Source organism: Cyprinus carpio, chromosome B4, assembly GCF_018340385.1.
Source record: "Cyprinus carpio isolate SPL01 chromosome B4, ASM1834038v1, whole genome shotgun sequence".
Classification (NCBI taxonomy): Eukaryota; Metazoa; Chordata; class Actinopteri; order Cypriniformes; family Cyprinidae; genus Cyprinus; species Cyprinus carpio.
Window position 1 is genome coordinate 25,729,315 of NC_056600.1, and position 17,703 is coordinate 25,747,017.

General features: G+C 38.3%; 1 protein-coding gene across 1 annotated transcript in view; it reads left to right on the forward strand.

Moving 5' to 3' along the window:
* Positions 1 to 17,703, forward strand: part of LOC109065943 (NACHT, LRR and PYD domains-containing protein 3-like) — a 43,623-nt gene that overhangs the window by 24,500 nt on the left and 1,420 nt on the right. Inside the window, exons 6-9 of the mRNA XM_042722445.1 lie at positions 4,331 to 4,486; positions 4,615 to 4,788; positions 15,565 to 15,738; positions 17,606 to 17,652. Coding sequence (XP_042578379.1) covers positions 4,331 to 4,486; positions 4,615 to 4,788; positions 15,565 to 15,738; positions 17,606 to 17,652 — 551 coding nt within the window. The remainder of the gene's footprint in view (positions 1 to 4,330; positions 4,487 to 4,614; positions 4,789 to 15,564; positions 15,739 to 17,605; positions 17,653 to 17,703) is intronic.

Sequence of the window (17,703 nt, forward strand, 5' to 3'; positions counted from 1 at the left end):
GTTCCCCCAAATGGAATTCCTAGAACTAAATACGTTCCTAGTTTCTGCGGTACAAACATACCAAAAAGCATGAACATCTACCGATAGTTCTAGAAACTATGAAAAGGTTACTTTTTGTGCGAACGTGCCTTAAGAGGAATACCTTATAAGAACCAGCAAAGCTGAAGAAATCTGGAGACCGGTGACAGAACCGAACTGGACACATCTAGAGTGCTGGCAGGAACCAATGGCGGCCCTGGCAGAGCAGGGAGCAAGGGTGGTGCAGGAGACCAAGGTGGATTAGGCAGAGAAAGGAATAAAGGTGAAGCCAAAGACCAAGGTGGGGTTGGAGACCATAGTGGGCCGGCAGTGAATTCAGAGCAGGCAGAGAGTTCAATAACAGCCTCCATAGCCAAGACAAGGAGCACAGAGAGTTAAAAAAAGGCTTCCTGGACCATAACAGGGCAGCCAGAGAGTTCAGAAATAGCCTTCTTGGCTGTGACAAAAGCGACAAAGAGTTCAGGGGCAACTGTTCTCAGGAGGAGCTGTAGTTTACCTCTGGGATCCTGGACTTGGGTTCACCGGACTCGGAATCACTGGACTTGGGACCCTTGGAGGGGATCAATGGACCTGACACCACCTGAGCTTAGGTCGACGAGCAGAAGGAGCCTCAGGGGAGGTCAAGTCATAGCCCACAGTGTATGGGAAGAAACTCAGGAGAAGAGCAAAGTCAATAAATTGTTCCCAAGACAATACACATCATTCTGGGCATGTGTGACTTCATTGGTTTGAAGTCATAAACTGTTCTGTATATTCCTCAATAAATCTTTCAGCCTGACAAAAGTATAAAAAAATTATCTTTTGGATCCCTTGTGGTCAGGACTTCTGTGACGATGGAGAATTCTTAAAGGGATACTCCACCCCAAAATGAAAATTTTGTCATTAATCACTTACCCAATGTCGTTTTAAACCCGTAAAAGCTCAGTTCGTCTTCGGAACACAATTTAAGAAAAAAGTCATTATTTTTGTTTTCTTCGCTTACAGAAAGTGTTCCTGTCGCTTCATATAACCCAGATTGCACGTCTGATGGCAGATGGAGTATTCTGAAGATGGCTTTCATACCTTTTATGGACCTTTACACTGTTATTTATTTGGCAGTGTATGGGACAGTCACAGGCCTCCAGGTTTTCAACAAAAATGTCTTCAATTGTGTTCCGAAGACCAACAGAGCTTTTACGGGGTCGGAACGACAAGGGGGAAACTGGATCCAAGTGCACATAAACATTTAAGAAAGATAATTCTACCAGAAAGGCTCAGAGGGAAGGTGAATATTAACATTCTACTCGTTCCATAAAGAAATTAACAGATTGTAACAAGCTGTAATGATTCAAGTCTAAAGCCGCATTTCCACCACTGGAACTTTACCCAGGAACTAGGGACTTTGGGCTGGTACTTGGTGTGTTTCCACCGCAGGAACCAGGAACTAAATAAAGTTCCAGGTAAAAAAATGCCCCTCAGAAAGTCCCTGCTGGCGAGGTAGTACTTTTTCAAAGTCCCGGAACTTTCGGGGGAGGGACTTGTGCGCTAAACATGCTGATTGGTTGAGTTCACGCAGCATTGTGATTTCAACCACCATTTATTCGGATCATTTTCAAAATATTACTGTTATTGTGGCATGAAATGTAATTTTAAAGTATTTCAGGCGAGAATGTAGTTTATTTGGTTTATTTATAATTTCGTTTATTTGGTTTATTTATAAAGACAGCGCCTATTTAAAAATGTGTTTCACTGATTTCGGAGACGATCAGCTCCACACAGTCAGCGGGAGTTCAGAGCTCATGTATCCGACCTAGAGCAGTCTCAACTCAGCTAGTCCTTCTGACATTTGCTGCTGGCTCTGATGTCTCTTTAGTGGTTAAACATAAAATATAATTGGTTTTGGGTAAATCTAACAGGTAATCTTTGGTCTGTATTCAATTTATCTATATGTTATAATGAAAATAAAAAGAAGCAATTGATATAATATTTCATTTCATTGTAATGGCTGTATATATACACATTTCCCTGAACTAAGTACATTTCCCTGAACTAAGTACATTTCTGCTACTATTATTATTTTTAAATGAAAAATGAAAAGAGGCAGTGGTGTTTGATATCCTATTTTGTTTTATTGTAAATATACAATGAGGAAAATTGTAGTAGCCAAGGCGAGCTGACTGAAGTTATCAAGTACGCTGCTGTCTACAGAATTACCGGATTTGCGTCGTCGTGGTCATCACACTCCCGAGTTGAACTCACAAAGTCCGAACTACGGAGGATGCAAGTCTGAAATTTGCGTACTTTGTATTGAGAAACACACACAGACCTACGTCACCAGACTATTTGTCTAATCTTCCTGGTACTTTAGCCCGCGGTGGAAACAATTGGTACAATTGTTCCGGGTAATTTCGGTGGAAATGCCGCATAACTAAGGAAACGTTCTTAGGCATAGGACCGTCCTTTGTCCAAATCCCAGGGATGCAGATTTGGCTGGTCCTGTCTGAAGATGAAGGCAGTGGTGGAGCCTACCCCCTTTAGATAGACAGGGACCAACCTGGTGGTAGGGAGAATGAAAGGGAACGTCAGTGTCCCCAACTGCGAGAGAAAGTTACTTATTTACTCCAGGTGTCAAGCAGTAATTGGTCAGATTTAATAATCATGAATAAATGATGTGCATTAGATTCTGGTAGAAACTGATGCTTTCATATCACTAAGAACTAAGGAATTAAGAACAGGGGTGTATGCAGGACATGTATGCTCCGATTCTGAACATGGCAGATTTTGCAATTTGAGATATTTTCATTACTGTCTGTCAGTGAAGGGATTTCACTTCAAAATTGAACAAGTTTTGTGGATTACTTGTGCATTATTGTGATGTTTTTATTAGTTGTTTGGCCTCTCATTCTGATGACACCTATTCATTGGCTCCATTGGTGAGCAAGTGATATATTGCCAAATTTCTCTGCATCTCTTCAGATGAAGGAAAATATCTTGAATTGCTTGAGTAAATTTTCAGTAAATTTTCATTTACACATTTCAGTAGGTTGAAATCAGTCTGGAACTATTCTGAATGCAGAGAACCTTTTGGTTTGAAACTGCTCTGAAGTGTTTGAATTAATTTTACCTACCTCTTTCCTTACCCATCCCAGTACATATTTTAATGGTAACTACTTAATTTGTTAAAGGCAAATGACATAGAAAAAAAAATCATGTTATTTACAGACATTAAAGGTTAATTTACAATAAAACCACACTGCAAGATTGACAACTCAAAATTGACTACCCAGTATAAAACATGATTTATTCTTTTACTCTTTGGAAAACACTCTGATTTAAAATTGGGAGAATTATGATGTTGTATGTTATCAAGGAGGTGTGTTCTTAACAACTTATGTCTGTACGTCAATCACAAAAGCTATACTGTGCGGGGCTCCATATTTTCTGTTTTTGTTGCTCTTTTCTTTACTGATTTATAAGCTTGTTAACAGTAGGTTTTTGTGGCTAATGTACAATCATCACTTAATTATCTTTTTTAACTGCAACACTGCTTCAGTGTCATTTTAACACTCTGTAGTGAGCATTGTTAATTTAGTACTATTTGCTTTGAGCTCTACATTATTAACCCTACCTAATAAAACATTAAAAAGCTCTCTAGACAGATCCTTAGGCCATAGGAGAACTGGTATCCCCGACTGAGCTTGGTTCTCACAAGGTTTTTTTTTTTTCTCAATTTCTGTCACCTGATGGAGTTTGGATTCCTTGCTGCTGTCATCCTCCGGCTTGCTTAGTTGGGGTCTGAAAGCCACTTAACTTTAAGCAATTTATCAATATGACCACAGTGACACCATCAGAATAGAGCAAAACCTGAACTCAGTTAACTGAATAATGATATTATTGTCTTCTGTAGAGTTGCTTTACAGCTGAGGTACATCCTGCAATATTGACATGCTATTGAGCTGAATTTAATCAGCAATGAACTGATTTCAGCTGAATATGAGAAACATTGCTGTCTTTTGTAGAATTGCCTAGAACTTATTTGAAGTTGTCTTAAAATTAACTTCATTATTGAGTTAAACTGAACCAATACTGAACTGACTTGAGCTAAATTATCACACTAATGTCTTTTAGAGATGCTTAACAGCAGAATCTGAATTGTGAACTACATCACTTACTCCATCATTGAGTTTCCATAATTGATTCAGTTATTTTCCTGTTTATTACTGTGAAGATTTGTTGAACTGTATTGTAGCATAGAAATAAGACGTTGTTATTCACAGATTTTACAGCACTGTTTGTTTTGTTCTCTACACAGGCTATTTGGATGTAATCTCACTGGTCAGTCTTGTGAAAGTTTGTCTTCAGCTCTACAATCCTCAAACTCTGTCCTAAGAGAGCTGGACCTGAGTAACAATGACCTGCAGGATTCTGGTGTGAAGCTTCTTTCAAACTGTCAGCTAGAGATACTGAGGTCAGAGTTCAAAAACTTGGATTGATTTTTTTTTTTTTTTTTTTTTTTTTTGCATTGAGTTAATTACTAGAAGTCAAAATGCTAAGATTTATTATGTATGTAATTACCTTGTGGTTGTTCTTGTTCAGATTGTCCATATGTAATCTCACGGCTCAGTCATGTGAGAGTTTGTCTTCAGCTCTAAAGTCCTCAAACTCTGTCCTGAGAGAGCTGGACCTGAGTAACAATGACCTGAAGGACTCAGGAGTGAAGCTTCTTTCTGATGGACTGAAGAGTCTAAACTGTAAGCTGGAGATACTGAGGTAATGACAATAAACATACAATTCTGACTAAATGGTTTATCTCTGTTCTTCAAGCCATGTCAGGTGTTTTAATATGAATAAACTATATTTCTACAATATATACTACATTTATACTAACAAATTGATTTTACAGACCAATCTTTTCCTAGCACACTCAACATATACAGCAGGTAAAATAAGTATTGAACACGTCACCATTTTTCTCAGTTAATATATTTCTAAAGATGCTGTTGACTTGAAATTTTCACTAGATGTCGGTAACAACCCAAATAATCCATACTTAGTAAAGTGGAATGACACAGGGAAAAAGTATTAAACATGAAGAAAGGGAGGTGCAAAAAGTCATGGAAAGCCAAGACACGAGCTGAAATCTATCAGTGACTAGAAAGCAATCCTGCCCTTAGACAGTGGAAATTATTAGTTGGTTCAGTCCCAACACCTACAGTATCAGGATGATGAACAAGGGTTGACATTTCAGCAAGACAGTGGCCCAGCTAATCACCTGAATTGAATCCAATAGAAAATAAGAACTAAAGATCAGAGTTCATAGAAGAGGCTCACAGAACCTTCAAGATTTGAAGACTCTGTGGAAGTGTAACAGTTCTACATTGAACTTACTGTTACTGTGGTTCTTCTCCTCAGCACTAGGGGGCTATGTCCTCCGGTGTGAGGGTGAGGACTCCAATATAAACTGAGAGATTGATTAAAGTGGGGTGTGGTTGGTTTGATTGAAGAGGCAGGATGTTTGAGTAATAGCTCATTGTCTTCATCCTTTGTTAGGCCAGGGATGGGAAAATGGTTTTCTACTGAATCCCTGAGCCTTGTGTTAAATTAAGTGTATGTTACAAGAAGTCTTGAGTTAAGTTGCTCTATTAGACTGTGTATGACAAGTTCAACCGCAAAATGCGTGTGGGAAATGCCTTTGGATTATATACCGACGGTCTGTGGATTATTCCTTGACTGATTCACCGTGCCATCGCCGGTATTGGAACGCTGGGGACAAAACTGTTGGCAATGGCCAAGCAACGCTGGAAACACAGGTTTTTGTAGAACATATTGCGAGGACTGTTTTGAAGGAACGGATTTAGACATATTATGGAGAAGTGGTGAAATGGTTTATGTGGGAAGGTTGCTTGTTAGTACACACTATGGCACTTTAATATATCAGTATCAAAAACTCAATGGATTGTATCCCATATTTATATTGTGGCTTTGGCTAAACAGATGTTTGGGAGAGTTTGTTACAGAAGAATGGGCCAAAGTCACACCTGAGCAATGCATGCCACTAGTTTCTCCATACAGGAGGCATCTTGAAGCAATTTATCATTACCAACAAAGGTTTTTCTACAAAGAATAAAATAAATCAGTGATACAATACCTTTTCCCTGTCCCAAACCATTTTATTTACACATAACACAACTTATTTGTTTTGTTTTATTTGTATGTATGGATTACTTGGGTTGTTACCGGCATCCGGTGAAAATTTTATGAAAACAGCACATTTAGAAATACATTTACTGAGAAAATTACATGTCCAATACTTATTTTATGTTGCACTGTACAGCCCTGGGGCCTCATTTATAACCGTTGCATACGCACAAAACCTGCCCTGAAAGAGGGCGTACGCCACTTCCTACGCAAAATGTGAGATGTATAAAAAACAAACTTGATGGGAAAAATTGCGCACCTGCATGCAAACTCTGACCCATGCGTGGAGACTTTTTTTCCTGGAGAGAGAGAAAAGTAATGAAGAAAACAATGATTTTAAACTGTCTTCATTTCAATATACATATTTACATTAAATATTCCACTCTCATTAATGGGGATAGGCACTGAAATTACATAAAGTCATTGTGCAGAAGTTAAACCAAAATTATATGAATTTAGACATAGCCTATTCGTAGAGGATGCGCTTAATTACTTTTCCTGTGGTATGCTACGTTTTAATGACAGCGAGGAGTGCTATAGGTGCACAATAATTGATCTTTAAATTAAACTGCTGATCTCATGTTATGAGAAAATATTTTTAGCCAGAATAACGCACACTTACTTTGATATTATGGCGGCCACTGCTGGATTCAGTGGAATGGTCTATTGTCTGGTTTGAAAAGGTCCAATGATAATAGCTTACTGTATAACCACAGCTGCACGGCGGCGTTGATGTCATGTGAAGGCATTAAAAATACCACTGTATTTAAAGGATACAACTTGAAGAAAACTGTAAGATTTACATGTTTCCTTTTTAAAATACTTTGTCAGTGACACACAGTGTCAGATAATTGTATTTACACTGCAATAAATATAGGCCAATATTTTTCCACTAAAAATAGCTAAAAGATGTTCACATTATCAGCAAAACTGCATTAATTTAATTTGAATTTTTAAAAACAATGTTTATTTGGCCAGTGGAAATGAATGAGATCAACTCAAATTATTTATATTTTTTATGTTTATCTCATATTTCCTCAAAGGGATCATATGATGCTATTTAAATTTTTCCTTTCTCTTTGGAGTGTTACAAGCTCTTGGCGCATAAAGAAGATTTGTAAAGTTGCAAAGACTAAAGTCTCAAATCCAAAGAGATATTCTTTATAAAAGTTAAGAGTCAACTATGCCTACCTAAAACCGCTCATTCTAACACACCCCCAAATGTCTACATCACGATGTGGGAAGATTTGCATAACGCCGCCCAAATGTTCATGCAATAAAAGAAGGCATAACTTTCATTCTTTCTGTAGCCGCCGCTGGCACAGCATGAACTTTGTTTGGCTGACGATACGATGCATTGATGCCACACGTAAAATATAGATATCTGTAATATAAATAGGCACCTTATTTAGCACTTTCCACATTTTCACATAATGTCCGTCTATGCATTACTGCCAACGCGTGCATTCTCATTCAAACTCAGGGATCAAGACTCGGTATTAGGACTGCTCAAAGGTACAAGATGCTTGGGATTTTTTGTGGAACAGTCGAGCACTGTGTGAGAAGTTTTCATTGCACACATCTGAAGCGCGCACACACAGACATCCGCACCGCGCGAATACTAAATTGAGCTCTCTTCCACTTTTTTTGTGCATGGATGAATAAATACAGATAAAATTACATCAAAATGAGCGTTTTGGCGAATTTCCTAGTAAACACAGTCTTTTAGTCATATGTCTTAACGTAAACAGTTCAGAAAGAAAAGGCATGTGTATATTAAATCCGTGCTTGGTTCTTAAAGTGAAAGCAAACTAATAATAAATGTAAAGCTGTCAAAGAAAAATACAAGTGCTCACTGTTCCTGACTAAATAACCTTTGTAAAATCAAAAATGATTAATATATATTTAATTTATACAGTGAAGACTATGCAGTTATTTTACATTTGATTACTACATTACTGTACCATACCTTAAAATGTATATTAGACTGAGCTGAAAACCTGTTTATTTAACTGTTTTAAAGTTTATTGAACTTGTCTTTGTTGTTTTTTGTATTTATTATTGTATTTATTTTCTGCCATTGCTCATAATTTGGTTACCTGTCGAAAAGATTTTTAGCACTGAGCCCATAGCAGCCAGATTGTTTTTCCCCCAATTATTTATTTTCTGTATTACATTTTTTGAATGTCCCAATTGAGGTACACAATGTGAAAATTTCAGATAAATGTTCATGTTATATATTTTGGTTGCATTTGTGAGTTAATAAAAAGATTGTTGTTTAAAATAGATGTATAATATCAAAATATCGATATATTGATCGATATACTTCTGTATCGAATCGTAATCGTATCATAGAATTTTTTGAGGTATCGGCGAATATCGTATCGCTGGGTATGAGAATCGATATCGTATCGTATCGTGACGAACCATCCGATTTACACGCCTAACTAGAAATCAGTGGTTAAGTTGTATTTACAACACTGTTTCAGAACAGTTCAACCCAAATATTCAGATGTGTGCAGCGCATTTTATGGAGGATGAGGAGTGTTTCCTGGGAGAGTAGCCTACAATGCTGGTGTCTGTTTCTATAAAGTGGGGCAATTCCAACTTTGCAAGGACAGTCTGGCGCTTCTGACTCACAGTCTGTAAGTACGTTTTTATATTTAAAGAATTTGCCACTGATGATTGAAACACAGGGGCGTAACATTTCTGTAACACGCTTGAGGCTTCCGGCCAATCACAATGCACTGGAAAGCTGGACAATCAGAGCACACCTCGCTTTTCAGAACAATGAGCTTTGTAAAAATTGACATGTTTCAGAAAGGCAGGGCATAGAGGAGCAACAATAATGTACATTATGTGAAAAATTATGTTTTTTGTACCTTAAACCGCATAAACACATTGCATTACACCAAATACACAAAATAATGTTCTTTTTAGCAACGTCATATGACCCATTTAAATACACAGAAAAACTCCTGCTGAAGCAACGGCGATCCACGTGACACACTTTTAAACATTTGACAGTGTTAAACATAGTGTAACGTGGATGGGAATATGAATGGAAATGATATGCAGATGAGGTTATGCATTGTAAAACTAGGCATTGCAAGCTCCATATATGGTGATTTCGGGGAGGAGTCGGGGTGGAAATGCACGTACGCACAATCTTCCCCTGACTTGGGATTTATAAAGGAATTTTTGCGCAGGTTCTGGTGTATGCATGGTTTTATAAATCTGAAAACTTTGTGAATGCAAAATCTAGCTTTTGTGCCTACGTACACTTTTAGGATGAAATCTACGGAGAGTTTTATAAATGAGACCCCAGGTGCATCATCAGTATTTACAAAGGTGTTCGTCTTGAAGCGCTGCTGCAGAGATCGATCGATGTATGTATTACATTAAAGTACTGCGAGAGCAATTCAAAAGAATGCAGAGCCTCAACTCTCTATATCTCTTGTGGTACTTTGATGTTATACACTGATCGGTCTGCGCAGCACCGCTTGCCAAACTCAATCAGTATATAGCACCAATTCTTATTTTTATAGTACTAAATTATATTTTCTAATCATACCACTACATGTGGGATAAGCCATAACTTTTACTAAAGTTACTCATTGTACTCTGTATTTAAGCATCAAAATTACCTTTTCATAATTTTGATTTTAGTTAAGACATTTGAGTAGCCATATCCCAATCTGATCTGAGTCATTGAATATTAAAGAGCTACCAATACTAAGTCCTGATCCGATATTTGTGATTCAAATATGCTAAACATGAAAGCTCAAACGTGTGATACAATTGAACAGACCTCATTAATTCTTGTGCATCATCTATGCACATTTGAGCATCTTCTTTGTTTTTGTTTTTTGGTGATTGGCAAACCCACTTAAAGGCATCACCTACTGCACTTTACCTGTATGACAGATGATGTAAAATAAGGATTAGGCTTAAGAGAGCCGATACTTATCAGTTAAAAAAGCCTCAATCGTCCCTTTACACAAAAACTGGGGACAGAAGAGTTGAGATTTCTGTAGAATTATCCAGGAGAAAAAAATTACAGTGAGAAAAATTTAAAATGGTACTTAACCCTCTGGGGTCCGAGGTGATTTTGGGGCCCTTGAGATGTTTTGACATGCCCTAACATTTGTGCTTATTTCAGCTACTTATAACATACTATTTGTCAATGTGTATTTTTTTGTATTCAGCACAAACTGTGCTACAATAATATGTTAGCAAGACTGATCTATATGTTTGCATTAAAAAATAAATACAATTATATTTATATAATATATATATATAATATATATATATATATATATATATATATATATATATATATATATATATATATATATATATATATATATATATATATATATATATATATGATCAGATGAATATATATTTATATATACAGTCGTGGCCAAAAATTTTTGAGAATTACATAAATATTGGAAATTGGAAAAGTTGCTGCTTAAGTTTTTATAATAGCAATTTGCATATACTCCAGAATGTTATGAAGAGTGATCAGTTGAATTGCATAGTACTTGCCATGAAAATGAACTTAATCCCAAAAAAACCTTTCCACTGCATTTCATTGCTGTCATTAAAGGACCTGCTGAGATCATTTCAGTAATCATCTTGTTAACTCAGGTGAGAATGTTGACGAGCACAAGGCTGGAGATCATTATGTCAGGCTGATTGGGTTAGAATGGCAGACTTGACATGTTAAAAGGAGGGTGATGCTTGAAATCATTGTTCTTCCATTGTTAACCATGGTGACCTGCAAAGAAATGCGTGCAGCCATCATTGCGTAGCATTAAAATGGCTTCACAGGCAAGGATATTGTGGCTACTAAGATTGCACCTAAATCAACAATTTATAGGTTCATCAAGAACTTCAAGGAAAGAGGTTCAATTCTTGTAAAGAAGACTTCAGGGCGTCCAAGAAAGTCCAGCAAGCGCCAGGATCGTCTCCTAAAGAGGATTCAGCTGCGGGATCGGAGTGCCACCAGTGCAGAGCTTGCTCAGGAATGGCAGCAGGCAGGTGTGAGCGCATCTGCACGCACAGTGAGGCGAAGACTTTTGGAAGATGGCCTGGTGTCAAGAAGGGCAGCAAAGAAGCCACTTCTCTCCAAAAAAAACATCAGGGACAGAATGATCTTCTGCAGAAAGTATAGTGAATGGACTGCTGAGGACTGGGGCAAAGTCATATTCTCAGATGAAGCCCCTTTCAGATTGTTTGGGGCATCTGGAAAAAGGCTTGTCCGGAGAAGAAAAGGTGAGCGCTACCATCAGTCCTGTGTCATGCCAACAGTAAAGCATCCTGACACCATTCATGTGTGGGGTTGCTTCTCATCCAAGGGAGTGGGCTCACTCACAATTCTGCCCAAAAAACACAGCCATGAATAAAGAATGGTACCAAAACACCCTCCAACAGCAACTTCTTCCAACAATCCAACAACAGTTTGGTGAAGAACAATGCATTTTCCAGCACGATGGAGCACCGTGCCATAATGCAAAAGTGATAACTAAGTGGCTCGGGGACCAGAATGTTGAAATTTTGGGTCCATGGCCTGGAAACTCCCCAGATCTTAATCCCATTGAGAACTTGTGGTCAATCCTCAAGAGGCGGGTGGCACAAACAAAAACCCACTAATTCTGACAAACTCCAAGAAGTTATTATGAAAGAATGGGTTGCTATCAGTCAGCATTTGGCCCAGAAGTTGATTGAGAGCATGCCCAGTCGAATTGCAGAGGTCCTGAAAAAGAAGGGCCAACACTGCAAATACTGACTAAATGTCATGTAATTGTCGATAAAAGCCTTTGAAACGTATGAAGTGCTTGTAATTATATTTCAGTACATCACAGAAACAACTGAAACAAAGATCTAAAAGCAGTTTAGCAGCAAACTTTTTGAAAACTAATATTTATGTAATTCTCAAAACTTTTGGCCACGACTGTAAATAAGTGTGTATATATATATATATATATATATATATATATAGCTTTAAAACCCATACTGAATAGTTCTGTATAAGACTTTTGAGTAATCAGTATTGTAGGCTAGAGTATTTACATCAAAATGATGAGAAAATCATTCTGCTTACTCATTCACAAAAAAAAACAATATATTGATTAAAATTTTGTAAGACATGTTTTGTTATAGACAAACTTTATGCGAGGGAGTGACAATGGCCATGAATATTTAGTGATTCACACCTGAAAGACAAAGGGCTATCCCTTAATGGCCCATGAGTGTGACTGTAAGGCAATTAAGACGGAATGTGAGGAGACTGAGCGCATGTGAGGAGTGCATGAAAACATCATCTCACAGTAAGAAATTTAGATACAATGAATTATTCATATTCAAAATATTTTAGTCAGGATTTATAGTTTGGGAAAATCCAACTTTGATTTTGTAGTCATATAGCCTAATATGCATGATGTTATAGTATAGGATTGTGTAGTCAAAGACACATGCTTTGTATTATCATAAAAAATGAAATTTTATATCTGAGAAACTAATTATTATTGTTTAGCAGTTATAAAAATCTATTTGTGAACAGATTATTAATAATAAACATGGTCTAATCATTCTTAGACTCGAAGCATTCATCATGTTACAGTGTAAACTCATATTACTTTTATATAGGCTATTGTTTTATATTATATAGAGCATGAAAACATCATCCCGCCATAAGGATCCACCCGCCGGCCCAAAAAGTGGAATCCAGCGGCCTGATCAAAGGTTTAATGCGTATTCGGTCTTTTATTTGCGCTTCTGAATTTATGAGGATTTAGTTTGAATTTTAGTCTAGCTCTGTGTTTAATCTGACTCCAATTTCACGTAATCATTAAATTTGGGCAATATTTCTATCAAAAGCTGATCACAGATATCGATTGTTTATTAATTTAGATATTGAGTATTCTGGAAATCCCATACTTTTAATTATTCATTCACTGCAGTCCCGGTATCGCTTTAGAAGAATCATTTCGGCCGATTGAATGCTCTTCCCGAACACAAACTCATCAGTTCTGATCTTAAACATTGGATGCAGGGTAAATATCTACCTTTAAGTCGGTCGCGCTCTGCTTACTCGTAACAAAAAGCATAGTTTTTATATATTTACGAAAAATGCAACTTATTTAAGACAGCGATAGTCAGAAATCGAAATGGACTCAATTGATGTGCCCTATGCTCCATCTATTAAACCTTTCGTATGAACAATCCTGAACACAGATTTGAGGTAATACGTTCACTTTAATCTACTAGTAATAATGAATTAAGAATAATGCAGAATAAATCAAATATAACAATTTATTATCAGTCAGGTAAAATTGTATCATGTCAATTACATAATGAAAACAATCAGAAACCAATTTAGAAAGGATAGTGTAATTGTAAATCACATTGTAGTTGTGTTGCGTTGCAACTTTGCTTCTGCACAAAGACACTGTAGCCATATGGGGAACGGCCAAGTGATCCACGCAGGAGGCACACAAATTTAACATAGTCACACATGTAACAGTCATCCTAATTTAAGATACATGGTCTAAAATGCATAGCAAAGCACTCAGGTGTTTTAGAGAATAAACTTAACTAGCCAATGTGTACATGTAGTAGCACAAACAACTGTACAGTGTGCTCTGTAGGCACAATGTGTTTAACACAATTACATTTTTGAATAAATAATAGTATACCTGACTTCAGGAAGATACATAGTATGGAGCATATGAAATACACTCCACACTATGGGCTTTCTGGCTACAGAATCCCCCAGTAGTGTTTTGTCACTTCCCTTAAATACTCAGACCAGACAACAAAGAAATCTTCAAATCAGTTGTAAAAACATAAAAGTCCTTTTGGTTCTTTAGGTTCCCATGATCACATCAGGGTCACACCTGGCTGGAGATAAACATTCTCAAAGACCCCTAAAGGGGGACACACCCCCTTTACAGCGGAACACAATTCTACAAAAGTTTTCAATCTTTCTTATAATACAAGTGACTACTGTGAAATTGAGACCATATTACCAATCGCACAGAGACCTTTAAAATGACACCAAACATGAAAAGTTTACAATCATGAATCCTGAAGATATAGTAAATGTTTTATGTGAGCGTAACAACTTTTAGTTGCCTGGACCATGTGCCCAGGGGGAAGGATGGATGGAGGTACCAAAGAGCAAATGGTCTTTCTTCCAGATCTTCCTATCTGTTTGTTTGGCTCCACGAGGAGATCAAAGCCCATTGTCTTGTTGCATTTGCATTTGCATTGCGAGAGTTCCTGAATGTTTGTCTTCACAAAGAATTCATTTCATAAGGAAATAATTTCACTCCTTACACCGCCATAAGAAATTAAGAGACAATGAATTGCCTATCATATTCAAAATATTCCACTCAATTTCAAACATTTTAGTCAGGAATTATAGTTTAGGAAAAACCCAACTAGTAGGCCTAAATATGTTCAAGTTTGTCACAATAACATGTTAACTAATGCACAAAAAAGAAACATTACTTACTCATCAGATTTCAGTGCGTCACATCTTGTTGTTTTTATGAGGTAAATTCTGTGTTATTCCTCTCAGCATGTTTTCCTCCAGAATGAACAGTAGCTGCGATGAACTTGACCATCCTCACATGCTTTGTTTACGGAGTTGTGGGCGTATACATGTGCGCGGGTCTCACTTGGATAGTTGCGCATGGGCGGTATTACATTAGTGATAATGAGTTTAGATGAGAAAGACCAAACATTGTGTTGGTTTCATATCGATTACTTTATCACAGAATATTTGTTTTCAATACGACCTATTTCATTTAAAAGTAGCTTTCTGTAGATATGTCTCTCATGTCTATGTATCGAGTATTCACTGAGTTTCGGTTAATTTTAGTGACACGTTTCAAACAGATATGCGCGGAGAATGAGACGGCTGAAAGCAGACCCTGTTTATTTTCTTTATTTCACAAAAGCACAAAGTTTTGTTGATATTGTGTGTACACAAATAAAAGTAGGCCCTTTACAGATTTAAATGCTGTATTACTCTTATATGTATAATCAAATATGACGGAGCATTTTAAGTTCTTTTCGCTGTTATCATTAAAATCGGCGAGTGGGCCACGGCGGCACCATCGACCCCAGGAGGTCAAGGTTTCAAACCCTGGTGTGCATTAGAAATGTTCACATGCTTTGTTCCTGTTCTTAAGTAGACTTATATTTTTAATACATTTCCACAGACAGTGACTGTGACTGAACTTGCCAAAAAGAACAGCTGCCAATACAAACTGCACAGATCCCAAACTAATATCATGAGGACTTTTCATGTCATGTGACACTGTTTTTCAGATTGTCTGGCTGTATGGTGACAGAGGAAGGCTGTGGTTATGTGTCTTCAGCTCTGAGCTCAAACCCCTCATACTTGAGAGAACTAGATCTGAGCTACAATCACCCGGGTGATTCAGGAGTGAAGCTTCTCTCTGATGCACTCACCCATCCAAACTGCAGACTGGACAAACTCAAGTATGTTGAGCAGAAATAATTTTTTAGATTACATTTTTTTGAACTCATCAGTATCTGTGTCAGATTGAAAATCCTGAGTAGTAATGATAAAAAAAAAAACAAATCAAGTAAATTGCTCATACTCTATGAATTAACAAGCTCATTCAACTTCTATCCCTTGAGAACGTCTCGGTTACATACATAACTCTCGTTCCCTGAAGGAGGGAATGGAGACATCACATCGATGGCGGACAAAATTTGGGATCTAAACTAAACGAGCCAATGCACATTGGCATGTGATGACTGCATCCAGCTGCTGCTGATCGCAGCGTAAGTATAAATAGGGAGCAGGTTCAATGCATACTCAGGTTTTCACTGAGGAGCCGAGCCGGTAACCCAGCCACTCAGCAGTGTTACAACAGTCTCTGTTCACTCTTCAGGAAATGAGGGTTACATAACCAAGATATGTTGCCTTTCAGTCAGTCACTCTCGACGTCAAGAAGATTTAGAGGTGATTGTAACCCTCTTAAGGAATGGCAGGGAAGTCTGCCAGGGAAACACTAGCTATACCGTGGAGAAAACACATATGGGATCCACTAAGGTCCCTACATATGGCACCCAGCCCTCTACCGGTTCTTGTGGATTCATCGAGTGAGGGCCTGGCACCAGACACTCTGCCATGTCTGGCTGGTGAGGGTGATAGAGGAGCTCGACAGGGCCTACAGTACAGACACTCTGGAGCAGTTTAGCAAGCTGACACTAGCCAGGGCCTCTCGGTGCTTCTACCCATTTGAGGTGAGAACACGGGGATACCGGCTCAACAAGAAGGCTATAGAATCTAGCAAACGTGTTGGGGGTCGCCCAAGCCAGCAGCTGTACATCTGTATATCTCTATATCTGTCAGCGAGTTGCCATGAGTCAGCACTCAGGTTGTTAATTGTTAGCAGTGTGCCTGGCCTTAAACCATTTCAAAGGTTGCTTATATGCAACTGCAGTTGGGGGCTCATCCACACCCCCGGGACTGCTTGCCCATTGTACATGGCACCCCAGCCAGGCAAAACAGATTGTTGAGTGCAAGAGGAGCGGTCCCCTGAGGGTTGGTTCCCTGGAGGGTTTCCCATTACTGTTACCCTCAGACCACCCGTGCCACTGCCTGAAGTAGCCCCCACCTTTATATCACAGGACAAGAATTAGATTGAGGCAGAGACAATGGAACTCCGGCCCTTTCGAGGTAACAGCCTGGCCCGCAACTCCAAGATAGTCATCTTCCTGCAATGAGAACATGACTCATTCAAGAATGCCACCTCAGTGTGCTTAACGGGCAGACACGTGAGGCAGCGATCGTGACCATCACCCGGTGCCAGGTAACAACCGCATCTAGAAACACACGGGTCGAATGGCATCTAGACCAAGACGCGACATCGTCTTTACAAAGACGCAGTGTCAAGTTGGTACAGACGCAACATCATCTTTAAAAAGACTTGCAGCCCAGCGCAGCAATCAGCTGCAGCTGGGTGCAATCATCACATGCCAATGTGCATTGGCTCATTTAGTTTACACTCAAAGTAGATTGGTTTCTCTAGCAAGATCCCCAATTCCGTCGGTCATCGATGTGACGTCGAGAGACAACAGCTGAAAGGGAAATACATTTCTGTATTGCACCTTTGTCTGCTCCATAGTCGTTTCCTTGTCTATTTCTCTGTTTCCATTAAGTTAAGTTATTCTAATCAAATCTGTTACTTATGTCAGCATTCCCTACACCAAAACCTCACAACTTTAGTTCATCATCATCCAAAATCAGCTCCTTTTGTGACAGAAGACCAGCCCATCATTATAAACTACTGATTATTTCAAATGTGAACAATGTGACACTGTCTGTGTTTTATAGTGTGGATCATGGAGGAGAGTTCAGAATGACAGCAGGACTACACAAGTGTACGTCCACACACACACACACACGCACACACGCACACAAATTTTAGTGAT